Source organism: Chenopodium quinoa, unplaced genomic scaffold (genome assembly GCF_001683475.1).
Source record: "Chenopodium quinoa cultivar QQ74 unplaced genomic scaffold, ASM168347v1, whole genome shotgun sequence".
NCBI classification, from domain to species: domain Eukaryota; kingdom Viridiplantae; phylum Streptophyta; class Magnoliopsida; order Caryophyllales; family Amaranthaceae; genus Chenopodium; species Chenopodium quinoa.
The window spans coordinates 923,390-937,761 of NW_018743448.1; the positions used below are offsets into that span (position 1 = coordinate 923,390).

The 14,372-nt window shown below is 35.7% G+C and overlaps 1 protein-coding gene across 1 annotated transcript; it reads right to left on the reverse strand.

Annotated features, from left to right (window-relative positions):
• Positions 1 to 10,197: 10,197 nt before the first annotated feature.
• On the reverse strand, positions 10,198 to 14,048 carry LOC110739248. The gene is made up of 7 exons (XM_021919710.1): positions 14,040 to 14,048; positions 12,593 to 12,852; positions 12,314 to 12,517; positions 12,127 to 12,219; positions 11,923 to 12,039; positions 11,446 to 11,832; positions 10,198 to 10,436 (listed from the first exon to the last, which is right to left on the reverse strand). Exons 1-7 carry the CDS (start codon positions 14,044 to 14,046, stop codon positions 10,401 to 10,403), a joined length of 1,104 nt encoding a protein of 367 aa, XP_021775402.1. The 5' UTR covers positions 14,047 to 14,048; the 3' UTR covers positions 10,198 to 10,400.
• Positions 14,049 to 14,372: the final 324 nt, after the last annotated feature.

The following is a 14,372-nucleotide window of genomic DNA, read 5'->3' on the forward strand; positions in this document are numbered from 1 at the left end:
AATATAGTTTTTGCACATGAAATCGGTTTCATTCCAAGTTTCAATTTCAGAATTCCAATACACTAGATCATCTTGTTCAGCATTATCAGGAATAACAGGCCTAGGGACAGTCAATACAGAATGCACTTTTTTAACAGTTAAGAAAAACTGCATTTTCTGTTTCCACCTTTTAAAATGAGCGCCTTCAAAAGGAAGGGCTTGTTAAGGTCATTGGACATAGTTATTTCCTCGGTAGACATGATGATTATAAAGGCAGAAAAGAATGTTCTAAAATTGTTATTAACCGAACTGCTGTAAACAATAAAAACAGAACAAAGTTACCGGGAATTAGACTGAGTCGCGGACTATGTCGCTCTCTTTAGAACATTCACGGTACTGCCCTTTAATTTGTGCAAGCAGCTCGTACAACAACCGGATGTTCCCCAGGATAAAACAGTCTGTCTAAGCAAGGAAAATACCAGTGGATTTGCACAGAACCAGTGGACAACTAACCACCAAAAAATATAAAGAACACTGCTCGAATATTTTGTAAGAGAAAAAAAAAGGAATTAGAAAAATTCTGTGATTTTTTGTTATTTAAAAACAGTGAACATAACATGATGTTTTATAGGCAAAACAATGGTATAACGGTAGCAAAAACCGTTCCAACACCAGCGTGATTAACGCCAAAAACGGTCAATTAAAACGTTAATTTACCCAGTCAAAACAGCTAGTAAAACGGCCAAAGTTTAATTAATCTGGAAATAAACGTTAGAGAGATAACCAGTCAAAACCGTTTAGCAAAAATCAAGGCACTAATTACGTAATTAAGCCTTGTTCAAAAACTGAGCAAAAATTGAGTTTAATTAATAAACCCGACTCGACCCAACCCAGCCCAGCCCGGCTCGGCTCGGTTCGGTTCGGCGCGCGTGTGTGATAAGTGGGCTTGGTAGGTAAGTCCTCCCTCTCCACAAAATGTGGGTAGCCCAAGGGCCACACCCAAATACTCCACATTCTCCAATATAAGGGAGGACAAACTTCTATTTCCCACCAATGTGGGACTTTTTGTTTTCCACAAAATTTACACCAAAACACACTTGTTCCAACAATCCCCCACTTGAATTTTTTGAAAACATTTTCGAGCAGAATCCTTACACATATAGATTGTGCATACACAAAAGTGTTTTTCAACTTGAACTTCTGCATAGTCAATACGATTCAGATTTAACAAGGGTAACTCGAAGTTTTGAACCCTATCTCTGACAACGTACCTCACACGACCTATTCTTGGTGTTGTTAAAGACCCGTGCTATTACGGCCATGCACGTCTATCCCAGTATAGTGAATGCTCTAGAAATGCTGCCACACATTTCATAGGAAGCGGCCTCACTTCCACATTCACATAGGTGAATCTATCAAGAGTACTCCTGTAGCTAGGTACTCCACTCTAAATGGAGTATAAACTTCATTAAGAGTTCCTATTAACTCATCCTCGATCGCTTCAGGAATTTTATGTTTATTTAAACATAACCAACTCATATCACTCCATAACTTGTTATTACCCATTGAACCTATTTCTTGGGATCTCCAGTCTATAGGTTGGGTTACCATTATGTGTAACTCATTTCAACGGCAATAGTCCCATTTTCTTAGACGAATTATGGACTTTCTCTCTAGCTAATCCTTTCGTCAAAGGATCAGCCAAATTATTCTCCGTGCGTACATGATCCACTCTCACAGCTCCAATAGAAAGATATTCTCTTACAGTGCTGTGCTTACGACGTATTTGTCGTCTCTTACCGTTGTAGTAACGGTTCTGAACTTTTGCAATAGCCGCGGTACTATCACAATGGATCAAGACAGCAGGTAATGGTTTTTCCCACAAGGGAATCTCACCTAGCAGGTCTCTTAACCAACCTGCTTCTTCACTAGCTGAAGCTAGTGCTATCATCTCTGACTCCATGGTGGACTGAGCTAAAATAGTCTGTTTCTTAGACTTCCAAGATAAAGCTCCACCGGCTATAGAGAAAATATATCCACTAGTAGCCTTAGAGTCGTCTGATAAGGTGTTCCAGTCGGCATCACTATAGCCTTCTAGTACAGCTGGAAACCTCTCATAATGTAATCCTAGGTTCATGGTCCTCTTAAGGTATCTCATGACCCTTTCAATAGCATGCCAATGCTCATTACCAGGACAACTAGTAAACCTGCCTAATAATCCCACGACATAGGCAATGTCGGGTCTAGTGCAATCAGTGGCATACCGAAGGCTGCCAATGACGCTCGCATAATCAGATTGCCTTACGGCTTCACCAGTGTTCTTAAATAACTTTACACTGGGATCATAAGGTGTACTAACAGGTTTACAGTCAAAGTAACCATATTTCTTTAGGATTTTCTCAATGTAATGAGACTGATCCAAAGAAACTCCATTTACTGTCCTAGTAATCTTAATACCAAGGATTACATTCACCTCTCCTAGATCTTTCATATCAAACTCAGCATTTAACAATAGCTTCACATTATTCACAGCGTGAATATTCGAGCCAAAAATTAACAAGTCATCCACATACAGACAAATTATAGTGCAAATGTCATTCTCAAATTTTACATATATGCACTTGTCACTACCATTTATCTTAAAACCATGTGAAATGACTAAGTTATCAAATTTTTCATGCCATTGTTTAGGTGCTTGTTTGAGACCATAAAGAGACTTATCTAATTTACATATCAGATGTTCTTTTCCTGGGATGACAAAGCCCTCTGGTTGATCCATGTAGATTTCTTCTTCCAATTCACCATTCAAGAATGCTGTCTTTACATCCATCTGATGTACTACAAGATTAAAAACAGAAGCAAGAGACATTAGCACTCTAATAGAAGTTATTCTAGTAACAGGTGAATAAGTATCAAAGAAATCAACATTCTCCCTTTGTCTGTAGCCTTTAGCTACCAAACGAGCTTTATACTTATCAACGGTCCCATCAACTTTTAGCTTTCTTTTTAGGACCCATTTGCAGCCAATTGTTCTGCATCCTGGTGGCAACTCAGTCAGATGCCAAGTTCGATTAGACTCAAGTGAGTCCATTTCATCATTCACGGCTTCTTGCCATAAATCTGAATCAACTGAGGCTAAGGCTTCTTGGAGGGTAGAAGGATCCTCCTCTACATTGAGAACTTCAAAGTCCGGGCCAAAGTCTTTTGCCACTCTATCCCGCTTGCTCCTTCTTAATTCGGGTTCAGCATCTAAATCCTGTGAGTTAGACCTGACTGCAGGAATAAAAGAGGAGGACGAACCCCCACTATTTCTAGATTTAAAAGGAAACCTGTCCTCATAAAAATCAACATCATTAGATTCAATAATTACTCGTGCACTTAAATCAAAGAATCTATATGCTTTACTATTAACACCATAGCCAATGAATACACATTCATAAGCTCTACTAGCTAACTTAACTCTTTTAGGATCAGGAATCCTAACATATGCCAGACAACCCCAAGTTCTGAAATAAGAAATGTTAGGTTGTTTGTTACGAAGTAATTCATAAGGAGAAATCTTACTCTTAGTCTTTGGAATACGGTTCAAGACATAACAAACAGTGAGAAGAATTTCTCCCCACCAATGATCAGCAGCACCAGAATTTAAGGAAATAGCAACTACTAACTCAGTAAAGGTTCTATTTTTCCTTTCAGCCTTACCATTCATTTCTGGAGAATAAGGAGCTGATCTTTCATGTATGATACCATGTGAGTTATAAAACTCTACAAAAGCATCAGTATCATACTCAGTTCCACGATCACTACGCAACCTTTTTATTTGCTTGTTGAACTGATTCTCAAACTCTGTCACAAACAACTTAAACATATCAAAAGCATCACTCTTATTTTTCATCAAATAAACACGAGTATAATCAGAACAATCATCAATAAAGGTGATGAAATATCGTTGTCCATTTCTGGTCAACGTTCCATTATATTCACAAATATCAGAATGAATTAAATCTAACGGTTCTGAGTTTCTAACAACAGACTTATGAGGTGTTTTTGTAATCTTAGCCTGACTACAAAAATCACATTTATCAAAGTCATTGAGGGAAACATTAGGGATAAGGCCTAAATTGCTCATATTTTTTATGAGTCTTTTGTTCACATGACAGAGTCTAGCATGCCAAATATTAACAGAAGAAGACAACATATAAGCAGAATCAGAAATTTTATTAATCTCAACATTCAGTTTAAACATGCCATCAGTAGCATAACCTTTCCCTACAAACATTCCATTCTTAGTTAAAGTAAATAAATCGGAACCTATGGTTTGTGTAAAACCAGCCTTATTAAGAAGAAAACCATAAACTAAGTTCTTTCTCATTTCCGGAGTGTGCAGTACATCCTTCAGAATGAGAGTCCTGCCAGAAGTAAACTTCAACTCAACATTACCAATACCAGCAACATTAGTGGAATGGGAATCACCCAACAGCACTTTCTTATCATCGGTGTTTTCAGAATAAGTTTTAAACATCCGACGATCATAGCAGACATGGCGTGTAGCGCCAGTGTCTACCCACCACCCTTCTGATCCACCAATAAGGTTGATCTCAGTAATCATAGCCACAAGTGGCTCTTCTATCATGCTAGCCTGTGGTACAGGGTTAGGCATGTTCCTGCACTTTCGTGCCATATGGCCTGGTTTTCCACACCTATAACATAGGAATTGACCAGTACCATTCTTAGGGGGTTGAATTTGTTGCTTTCCATCGTTCTTTTGAACATTCTGTTTATTTTTGTTGAAGTTATTCTTCCGGTTCTGAGGCTTGAAGTTCTTACCAACGGGCTTGAGAACTGCAGCAGAACGCTTAGGAGCATTGTTTGCAGAGAGCTGTAAGACTTCTTCTTTCTGGTCCTGTTTTCTGGATTCTTCCTCTATACGGAGCCGAGTAATCAAACTCTCTAAGGAAAATTCCTTAGTCTTGTGCCTGAGACTGTTTTTGAAATCTTTCCAAGAAGGAGGCAACTTGTCAATTATAACAGCAATATGAAATTGTTCATCAAGAGCCATACCTTCGGAAATTATCTCATGGGCAATTTTCTGAAGTTCGTGGGACTGCACTTCCACGGACTTATCATCAGTCATCTGGAATTTCAGGTACCTGCTAACAGCATACTTTTTGGCACCGGCTTCTTCGGTGTCATATTTCTTTTGCAGGGCATCCCACAAATCCTTAGCGGTGTTTTCCAGATTATAATAGTCATACAGGTTACCAGACAGACCATTAAGAATATAGTTTTTGCACATGAAATCGGTTTCATTCCAAGTTTCAATTTCAGAATTCCAATACACTAGATCATCTTGTTCAGCATTATCAGGAATAACAGGCCTAGGGACAGTCAATACAGAATGCACTTTTTTAACAGTTAAGAAAAACTGCATTTTCTGTTTCCACCTTTTAAAATGAGCGCCTTCAAAAGGAAGGGCTTGTTAAGGTCATTGGACATAGTTATTTCCTCGGTAGACATGATGATTATAAAGGCAGAAAAGAATGTTCTAAAATTGTTATTAACCGAACTGCTGTAAACAATAAAAACAGAACAAAGTTACCGGGAATTAGACTGAGTCGCGGACTATGTCGCTCTCTTTAGAACATTCACGGTACTGCCCTTTAATTTGTGCAAGCAGCTCGTACAACAACCGGATGTTCCCCAGGATAAAACAGTCTGTCTAAGCAAGGAAAATACCAGTGGATTTGCACAGAACCAGTGGACAACTAACCACCAAAAAATATAAAGAACACTGCTCGAATATTTTGTAAGAGAAAAAAAAAGGAATTAGAAAAATTCTGTGATTTTTTGTTATTTAAAAACAGTGAACATAACATGATGTTTTATAGGCAAAACAATGGTATAACGGTAGCAAAAACCGTTCCAACACCAGCGTGATTAACGCCAAAAACGGTCAATTAAAACGTTAATTTACCCAGTCAAAACAGCTAGTAAAACGGCCAAAGTTTAATTAATCTGGAAATAAACGTTAGAGAGATAACCAGTCAAAACCGTTTAGCAAAAATCAAGGCACTAATTACGTAATTAAGCCTTGTTCAAAAACTGAGCAAAAATTGAGTTTAATTAATAAACCCGACTCGACCCAACCCAGCCCAGCCCGGCTCGGCTCGGTTCGGTTCGGCGCGCGTGTGTGATAAGTGGGCTTGGTAGGTAAGTCCTCCCTCTCCACAAAATGTGGGTAGCCCAAGGGCCACACCCAAATACTCCACATTCTCCAATATAAGGGAGGACAAACTTCTATTTCCCACCAATGTGGGACTTTTTGTTTTCCACAAAATTTACACCAAAACACACTTGTTCCAACAGTTTCTCTTCTTGAGAATAGTCAAAATACCCTTATTTTGGGGCGAAATAAATAAAAAATACTATGATATATATTTTTTCCAAGTTTCTCAAGGAGAGAAATTTGGATTTTCTCTTAACATTTGGTGCAAATCACTCTATGCTTAACCCATGTGTGCGATGCACGTGCCATAACTAGCCATCTGTTAGCCTTTTACTGAGCCACTTGTTAGCTTTTGATTGGTTTACGTGATAGGGGTATTTTTACCCTAAACAGAAACTTCTAGGCTTAGTGTGTAGAGAACCCTATAAGGTAATAGGTTAGGAACTCTCTAAAACAAGAATGTTCAATGCTTATACATAGAGGCCTACCTATAAATAGAGAGTATATATCCCTCATTTGTGCCTCATCCAAGCAATTATAAACCTCTCTCAAGCAGTATAAAACACTCTTCATTATAGATACTTTGTCCTTTATATTTACTTTATTGTGCCTTCAATTTCCATACTCTATTAATCAGCACTTAGCATAATTTATTACCTTTAGAGTTTTAACTAGTAGTGTAATGGGCAGTGACGCTAGTAAAGTGAGTATAAAAGACTCAGGGAATAATTAACATATGACAACTTAGCAGGATGATGGTAAGATATCGACAAGAGAAATTGATAAAGAATATCGAAGATAAAAAATATCAGAAATTGAAAAAATAAAAAAAGTGTTATCTAATACGAAGTAGTTATTACACAAAACTTATTACCCTCCAACTTATATTATTATTTTTATATGAGATTAATATCATTACAAACAACACAATGGTTTGGGTAATGTTATATCATACAAGTCATCCTACAAACAAAAATTTAAAAGTTGAAAATAAAGAGATTAAAATATTGTAGGATGGATGGTGGGTTCTTTTTGTTACTTATGTCGTACATAAAGAAGTCGCATTGATCTATGATGTTATAGTAGAATTAAGCCATATTTGTTTATTGTAAAACTTTGAACATGATTTTCAATTGATCGATATCCTTAGTTTTTTAACTTGAATGAAATTATAATGTGTCATGGAGACTTGCCAAATTATCATATTTTAATAGGAAAATATAGTATGAATATGTAAAAGATTAATGTTGATAATGAATTAGCGACTAATATAGTTATCAACGTGTGATTGGTTAAGGTTTAAAACCGCTTGTTGTTTTCAGATATGTAAAAAATGTATGTAAAATGTACGTGATTACAAAAAATATAATCAAGGAATCAATTGACATTTGATATGTAAATTTTACGTATGAAGTATGATTTTGAAATGATTAAAACCCTTACGTAATGTTTGTTTTGAAAAAAAGAATCTCAAATCCATAATTCCATAATGTATGGACTTTAAAAACCTAATAGGATCTGGTATTCATATTAGTTTAAGAAAAATCTTCTATATACTATACTAAAGCGATATTTTTTTTTCCTTCCAAAAGAATTATAATTCCACCTATTTCCTTCTTGTGTCTTTTTTTTTTTTAATCACCTCCTATTTTTTTTATTGCCATTTGGTTGATTAGTTTGCTATCCAAGTTTATCCAATCAAAGTTGTTACACTAATGATTTCAATTATAGTTAGTATTTTGCTTCTTGTGGTTTTTTTTTTTTTTTTTTTCTTTTTAATTTTGTAATATCGATCATTTTTAACATAAATGTACTGAGTTAACATCCCGGCATCGCACGGGTACTATCTAGTTCAATTTCTAAACCAATACCTCAAATCCATGATATGAGATTTAAAAACCCAAGGGGAAATGGGTATGATCATACCAAATATCTAAATATTAAATAAAAAAAGAAAAAAAAATAATTCCCAAACAACTAAATAACTAGTGGCTTGTACATTCGTGTTTCTGCAAATCTTTTGCTGGTAACATCTAAGGGTTCGTTTGGCATCGCTGTGGTTTTATGTTTTTTAGTTTTTTGTTTTTCAAAATAATATGATATATGTCATATAATGAATCAAAAATTAGTCAAACTTATTAAAAACATAATAATTTGAAAACTGACAACAAAAAAGAAAAGAATATTGCTTCAATGGTAGTTATTTCCCTTTCTTAATTGCTGAAGATAAAACCTATTCCACCCAAAAGAAAAGAATTTATCGAAAGAACGATAGTTGACGATTCCTAAACTAGAAACTGGCCGGTCGAACAAAATAGACCAATATAGTAACAAAGTGTGTAAAATAAGGCCATATTAACCCCAAAGGAAAAACATTTTCTAGACGCTGGTTCACGGCTACTGATACGGCGGATGATTCGAATGATGGAGGATAGAGGGAGGATTAAGTTTTAAAAAATCAGATTTTTCACCATACACCCCTGATTAATTTTTTTAAATCACCAAATACCCACAAAATTTATTAAATTCACAAGATACCCACCAGTTACCGTACATATAACACAAAATGCCCTTTTACTTAACTGACGTTAACTCCCCGTTAGTGTAAGTTTATAATTCAGCATATACCCTAACTTTTAAAAGTTAATTCACCATATACCTTGAAAATTTTTGTTTTTTTTAAAAAAAAAAAAAAAAAAAAAAACTAGCCGTTGGCATGTAAAACGGCTATAATGGCTAGTTTACCCTCTATTTAACAACAGTTTGCTTTCTCCATACTCCTTGCTCCATTCAATCATGTCTTCACAAACTTCTTCCTCATCTTATGAATCAACATTTATTAGAGTTCCAAAAAAATCATGTTCTTGCGGAAGGAAATATGCGAAAAGGAGTTCTGACACAACCAAAAATCCACAAAAGGCTGTATTACAAGTGTGATTCTTGTGACAGCTTTAAATGGTGTAAAGGTGTTGCTGAGCATACTATTGGAAATTATGAATGTCAAAGCAAGGAAGACGATAAAAATGGAGGTGATGTTAAACTGAAACATGAATTGAAGATTCTCAAGAGGAAAATGCAATAGTCAACTATGCCATTAAAATAGGGGTTGTAATGTTTGCAATAATAGTTTTTGTAACATTCAAGTGATATATGAAAGTGAAACATTACTTGCCATAATTGACTAGTGCATTTAGGTACATGCAAATGTGTTTGTCACCAAAAAATAGCAAATTCTTTACAAAAACCTACTGTCAAAAATATGAGGCACTAATATACTGATTTTGCAATTTGCTTCACAAAAAAATTCTGCCCCTAAGCAGCTTACACTAAGCAGCTTGGCTGTTCCTGGTCTTTCTTTGCTTTGGATTTGGTTGCTGAGATGAGCTTGCACCATCAGGTGCTGCCTTATTTTCCCTCCTCTTTCCTGTTCCTGCAGCAGTACTTTCAACTTGGCTTTTGTTTTTGCAAGTCAAAGCATTATGACCCAACTCCTTGCAAATACCACACTTCACTACTACATTTAAGAGCTAATACAACGGCTTTTTTTGTTGTATTAGGTGTCAAAAACCGTTGTATTAGACCTAATACAACGGTTACCAACCGTCACATTTGCAAGGGTTGGATTAGGTCTAATACAACGGCAAAATAGACCTAATCCAACGGTTTCTTCAATCCGTTGGATTAGGTCTATTTTGTTTTTTTGGGAATAATTGGACCTAATCCAATGGATTGATGAATCCGTTGTATTAGGTATCTACCTAATCCAACGGATTTTTCGCCCAATCCATTGTATTAGGTCCTTTATTTTTTTTATTTTTTTTTAACATCCGTTGTATTAGCCTCTTTTTTTTTTTTTTTTTTTAATACCGTTGTATTAGCCCCCTTTTTTTAAAATAAAAAAAAAACTGTTGTATTAGACCCCTTTTATTTTTTTCTTTAAATCTAAAATAATAAATATAAATTATATTAGTATATTTATAATTTAAATAAACAAAGTACATATAATATATCTTCGTTGCATTACAAAATAAACGAAGTACATATAATATATATTCGTTGCATTACAAAAGTAAACGAAGTGTCAATACTAACTAATTATAAATGAAAGTTCACTAGCTAATTAATTAACAAACGTTTAATTTGAAAGCTCTCTAGAAGTTGCAATAGATACATAAAATCAACATTAGTCCTTACTTCATTCATCCCGGGGTAGCTCATCGTCATCAAGCACCTAAGTAAAAAAAGTAATGCATAAGCCACAATAACAACACCTATTGGGGAAATTAAATAACGCACAACAACACACAAATCAGTCATCAAAGTACAAAATATACAATAAGAGAACAAAAATTAGACATCCTTGGCAAGATATCATAAGTTTAACAATTTTCCACATCCAATGGTAAGTGAAATTAAACAAACAAAAGACATCAGAAGGCTATATCAACAGTTTGAGCTAATGCTATGTTTAAACAGCTCGAAGTTGCTAAATACCAGGAACATATTAATGTATAATGCTGTAAAGATTTAAGCAATACTTGTACGCAGTATAGTATTTTTACAAGGGCCTCGGCCCCCTTGGGATAAAACAAAGCTTCATCCCAGGCTAAGAATTACTTAGAGAGATTGATTACTTTCTGACAGAAAGAAGTCATCTTGAATATTGGAAGATAAATAAAAGGGGAGAGACTGACTATCATCCAAAGATAAAGGTTTTATGAGATTCCTCAGGAATTCAAGTTATCAAAATGGAAACCCACTTCCAGGATTTAATACATCAAAGAGATAAAAAAATAGAAGTTAAGGCATTTTAGATGTCTCACATGGGAGACAAGATCCAGCATAATGTGATCAGCATACGACATTAATTATTGCACACCTGATTGTTATGCTCGGGGAATGCTAGAGGGAGATAAGGAGTGGAATGATGCAAGTTGTGAGGCGTCTATATGGGCAAACTCAGCATAACTACGCCAGCCCCTTCTATAGTAGGCAGGCAGGCAGGTAGGTAGGCAAGCAAGCAGGCAAGCAGTCAAGGCAGGCAGGCAAGCTTTCAGTCAGGCAGGCAAGCAGTCAGTCAGGCAGGTAGGCAAGCAAGCAGGCAAGCAGTCAGGTAGGCAAGCTTTTAGTCAGGTAGGCAAGCAGTCAGTCAGTCAGTCAGTCAGTCAGTCAGGCAGTCAAGCAAGCAGTCAGGGGAAGTTTAGAAATTAAAGTTTAGAGCAGAGAAGTGCAGATTATACCTGATTAAATGATTTTGAAGATTGTCCACTTTGGGCAGTATTTCGATTTGGTGCACTAGATGCATCATGCGGAGTCAATTGCTGCAGAGTACTAGGAACCACAAGATTAATCCCGGGGTTCACCTCGCGAATCAAATCCAAAACTGCAGCGGTGATGGTAGGTGCAATTTCTTGGACTAATTGTGTTTTTATGCCTACCAGGAATTCCTCCGGGAGTATGTAATTTGACTTTGTATCTTTGTTCTTCAAATCACTCTTCTTCACACCCGAGCCATATAGATGCAAACGACTTTTGCGTTTAGGAGGTGGAATCACTTCACTGTAAGGGTCATTGCATACATTACCATCTTCTTGTGATTGTGCTGACTCCAAAGCATCAATTTTGTCCTGTTTAGGCAAACATAGTAATATGTTACTAATTATCGAATAACTAACAATATTTAGGCGTACAATGTTACTAATTATCGAATAACTCACAATATTCTCTTTTGCTTTTTCATTGCTGCTAATGTATGTCCTTTCAGCACTTCTTTTTCTTGATTCCTTGTAAACCTTTGCTTGAGAAGGTTCATTCTTGTCTGGATCTTGTTGTTGCTATATATATGTAAATCATAATATATGAAATTAGAATAAAAATATATGCAACATGCCTATAATTTAGATTTTAAAAAATGTACTTACCAACTCATGGCGTAAAATAGCATATGATTTGCGTCCCAAAGTGTGCATATCATCTAACATTAGACGATTGCTTTTGTTGCTGTCGCTAATTGCCTAGGGAAAATCGGAAACCACCATTTAATTCAAAATTAAACACATATTAGATAAAATTATTCGAGAGAATTAGATTAGAATCAATATACAGTACCTTCGCCTCATCGGAATGCCAATATTGTAGAAGATCTAGGAACATCTGATCGGAGATTATATCTGGTTTATGTTCCCACCTTAAATCATCCGTATCATATGCATAGAAGTGTTTCTTCTTGATTTGGCATTTATAGTATTTCCAACAACTATTTACAGCATCCATCACCCAATTTAACCCGGCATGGGGGACCATATACTTCTCCTGTTCAAGCTAAAACATTAGTAACGTGTGGAGGTGTACGTGTAATGCAACTAAGACAGTATCAATGTATACTACCTGGACATAATCCAATATCTTATCAAGTGTCGGTAGGCTAGGAAAATTTCTGTAGTTAAGCGGTGCAAGTTCGGAATCCCTTGCCACCGTTCCCAGAAAAAACTTGAACTCTTGCACAATCTCCTTAGTAGGTCCAACTGGCTGACCTAATGAGTTCAGAACAATCACAGGACGCTCCTCTCTTGTACGTGCGTGAACTCTATGGAGCATTGTTCGACCTCGATGTTTTTTCCTTTTCGAGGACAATTCACTTGATATTTCTGTGGTAATAAACACTGCATTCATAAGTTTATCCAGCTTAACAAGTTTATATATATCTCAACCAGTGCTTTAACAAAGATGGCAGAATCAGATAAGAAAGATTCTTCAACTGAGAATGCAAAAGAGAAAATGTTATTGCTAGGTAATTTTAAATGCGTGTACTTTATTAGTATTTAGTACATATTTCTGTAATGGCTGCATATGGGGTTAGTACCTATTGCATAGGCAAAAGTAGTGTAAATTTGTACCATAACAATTATTACTTTTTATTAATGAATAGCATGATGAATTCTTTAGTAGTTGAAAATGCCTACTTTAAAAAGAGTAGGGACACGTTTTCTGCCATGTAAACGAACTATTTGGTAGAGCTTCTCCATCTGACCTCAATAGAAATCCCGTACAAAATGTTTAAAGTATGTTGTGTTTTTTTCTTTTTTTTTATTTTTTATCAATGAATAATTTTCCTAAAGAAAAATCTCTATTTTCGTCAAGTGGAGTTAAAGTTTTTTTTGATGTGTATTAGTTACAGCAAATTCCATAAACTATACTAATGTATAAGTTGCTACATTATTCTCTCCATTTTCCATTCAGCCTTACTTTTGATGGTTATGTGTCTGTGGTACTTCTAGAAAAAGTCAAATTGTCGAAATGATTTATGTTTATCACTTAGAAGAATCTGTGTATCAATTGAGGGTACTGCTGCAATTCATGATGAATTAGAGATATTAGTTGATTGAGTGCAAATGGAATAAGATAGGTGCTGAAACACTTCATGTTATTTTTTCACTGTGGCAGTGGAGCAGGGAGAACCTAAGGAAGTATTCAGAGACAATATCTTATTAAGTTATGCTTTTCTTTCCTGTGTTCAGACTTTAAATTGAAATATTACATATTATATATTTTCAGCCATTAGGTCTAATATGAAATAGATACGATTATTGAACAAACTACAAATTTTAAGTTTTAGGAATCAGAGGCAAAATATAAGCTCCATTGCATATACATGTGTTTTTCTTTTATAAATGTCTAGGAAGAATGTATCTACTTCTTTATTGGAGTTTTCAATCTATTTATGTCTGTCAGAGCATATTTATACTATTAATTATATCTATAATTATATTTTACTAAAATTATAACTATTTGACAGGTCAACCTAAGGCAATCATAATTGATGATCAGAATATACCTTCCATTCCAAACTGTGCCATAAACTGCTCTTTCCGCTGCTTCATTGCCCTCATCATTGCCCTCACAATCGAACTGAAGAGCACAATCGGTCTCATTCAGCTGCTCATCATCATAATTTTGCCCTTTTTCATGCACCTCACTGCTCATCATCAGCGCTTCATCCTTTTGTCGTTTCCGAAACTCGAGGTAGGCTGACATTGAGCCAGGAGAACAGAACGCTCTTTTCTTCACAGATGCCTTTGTTGACCCCAATTGCTGTTCTTGCTGCTTCCATTGAGTTTCCCGTGTATGAACTGGATGTTGTTGAGAAGACACCTATAAAACAAAAGCG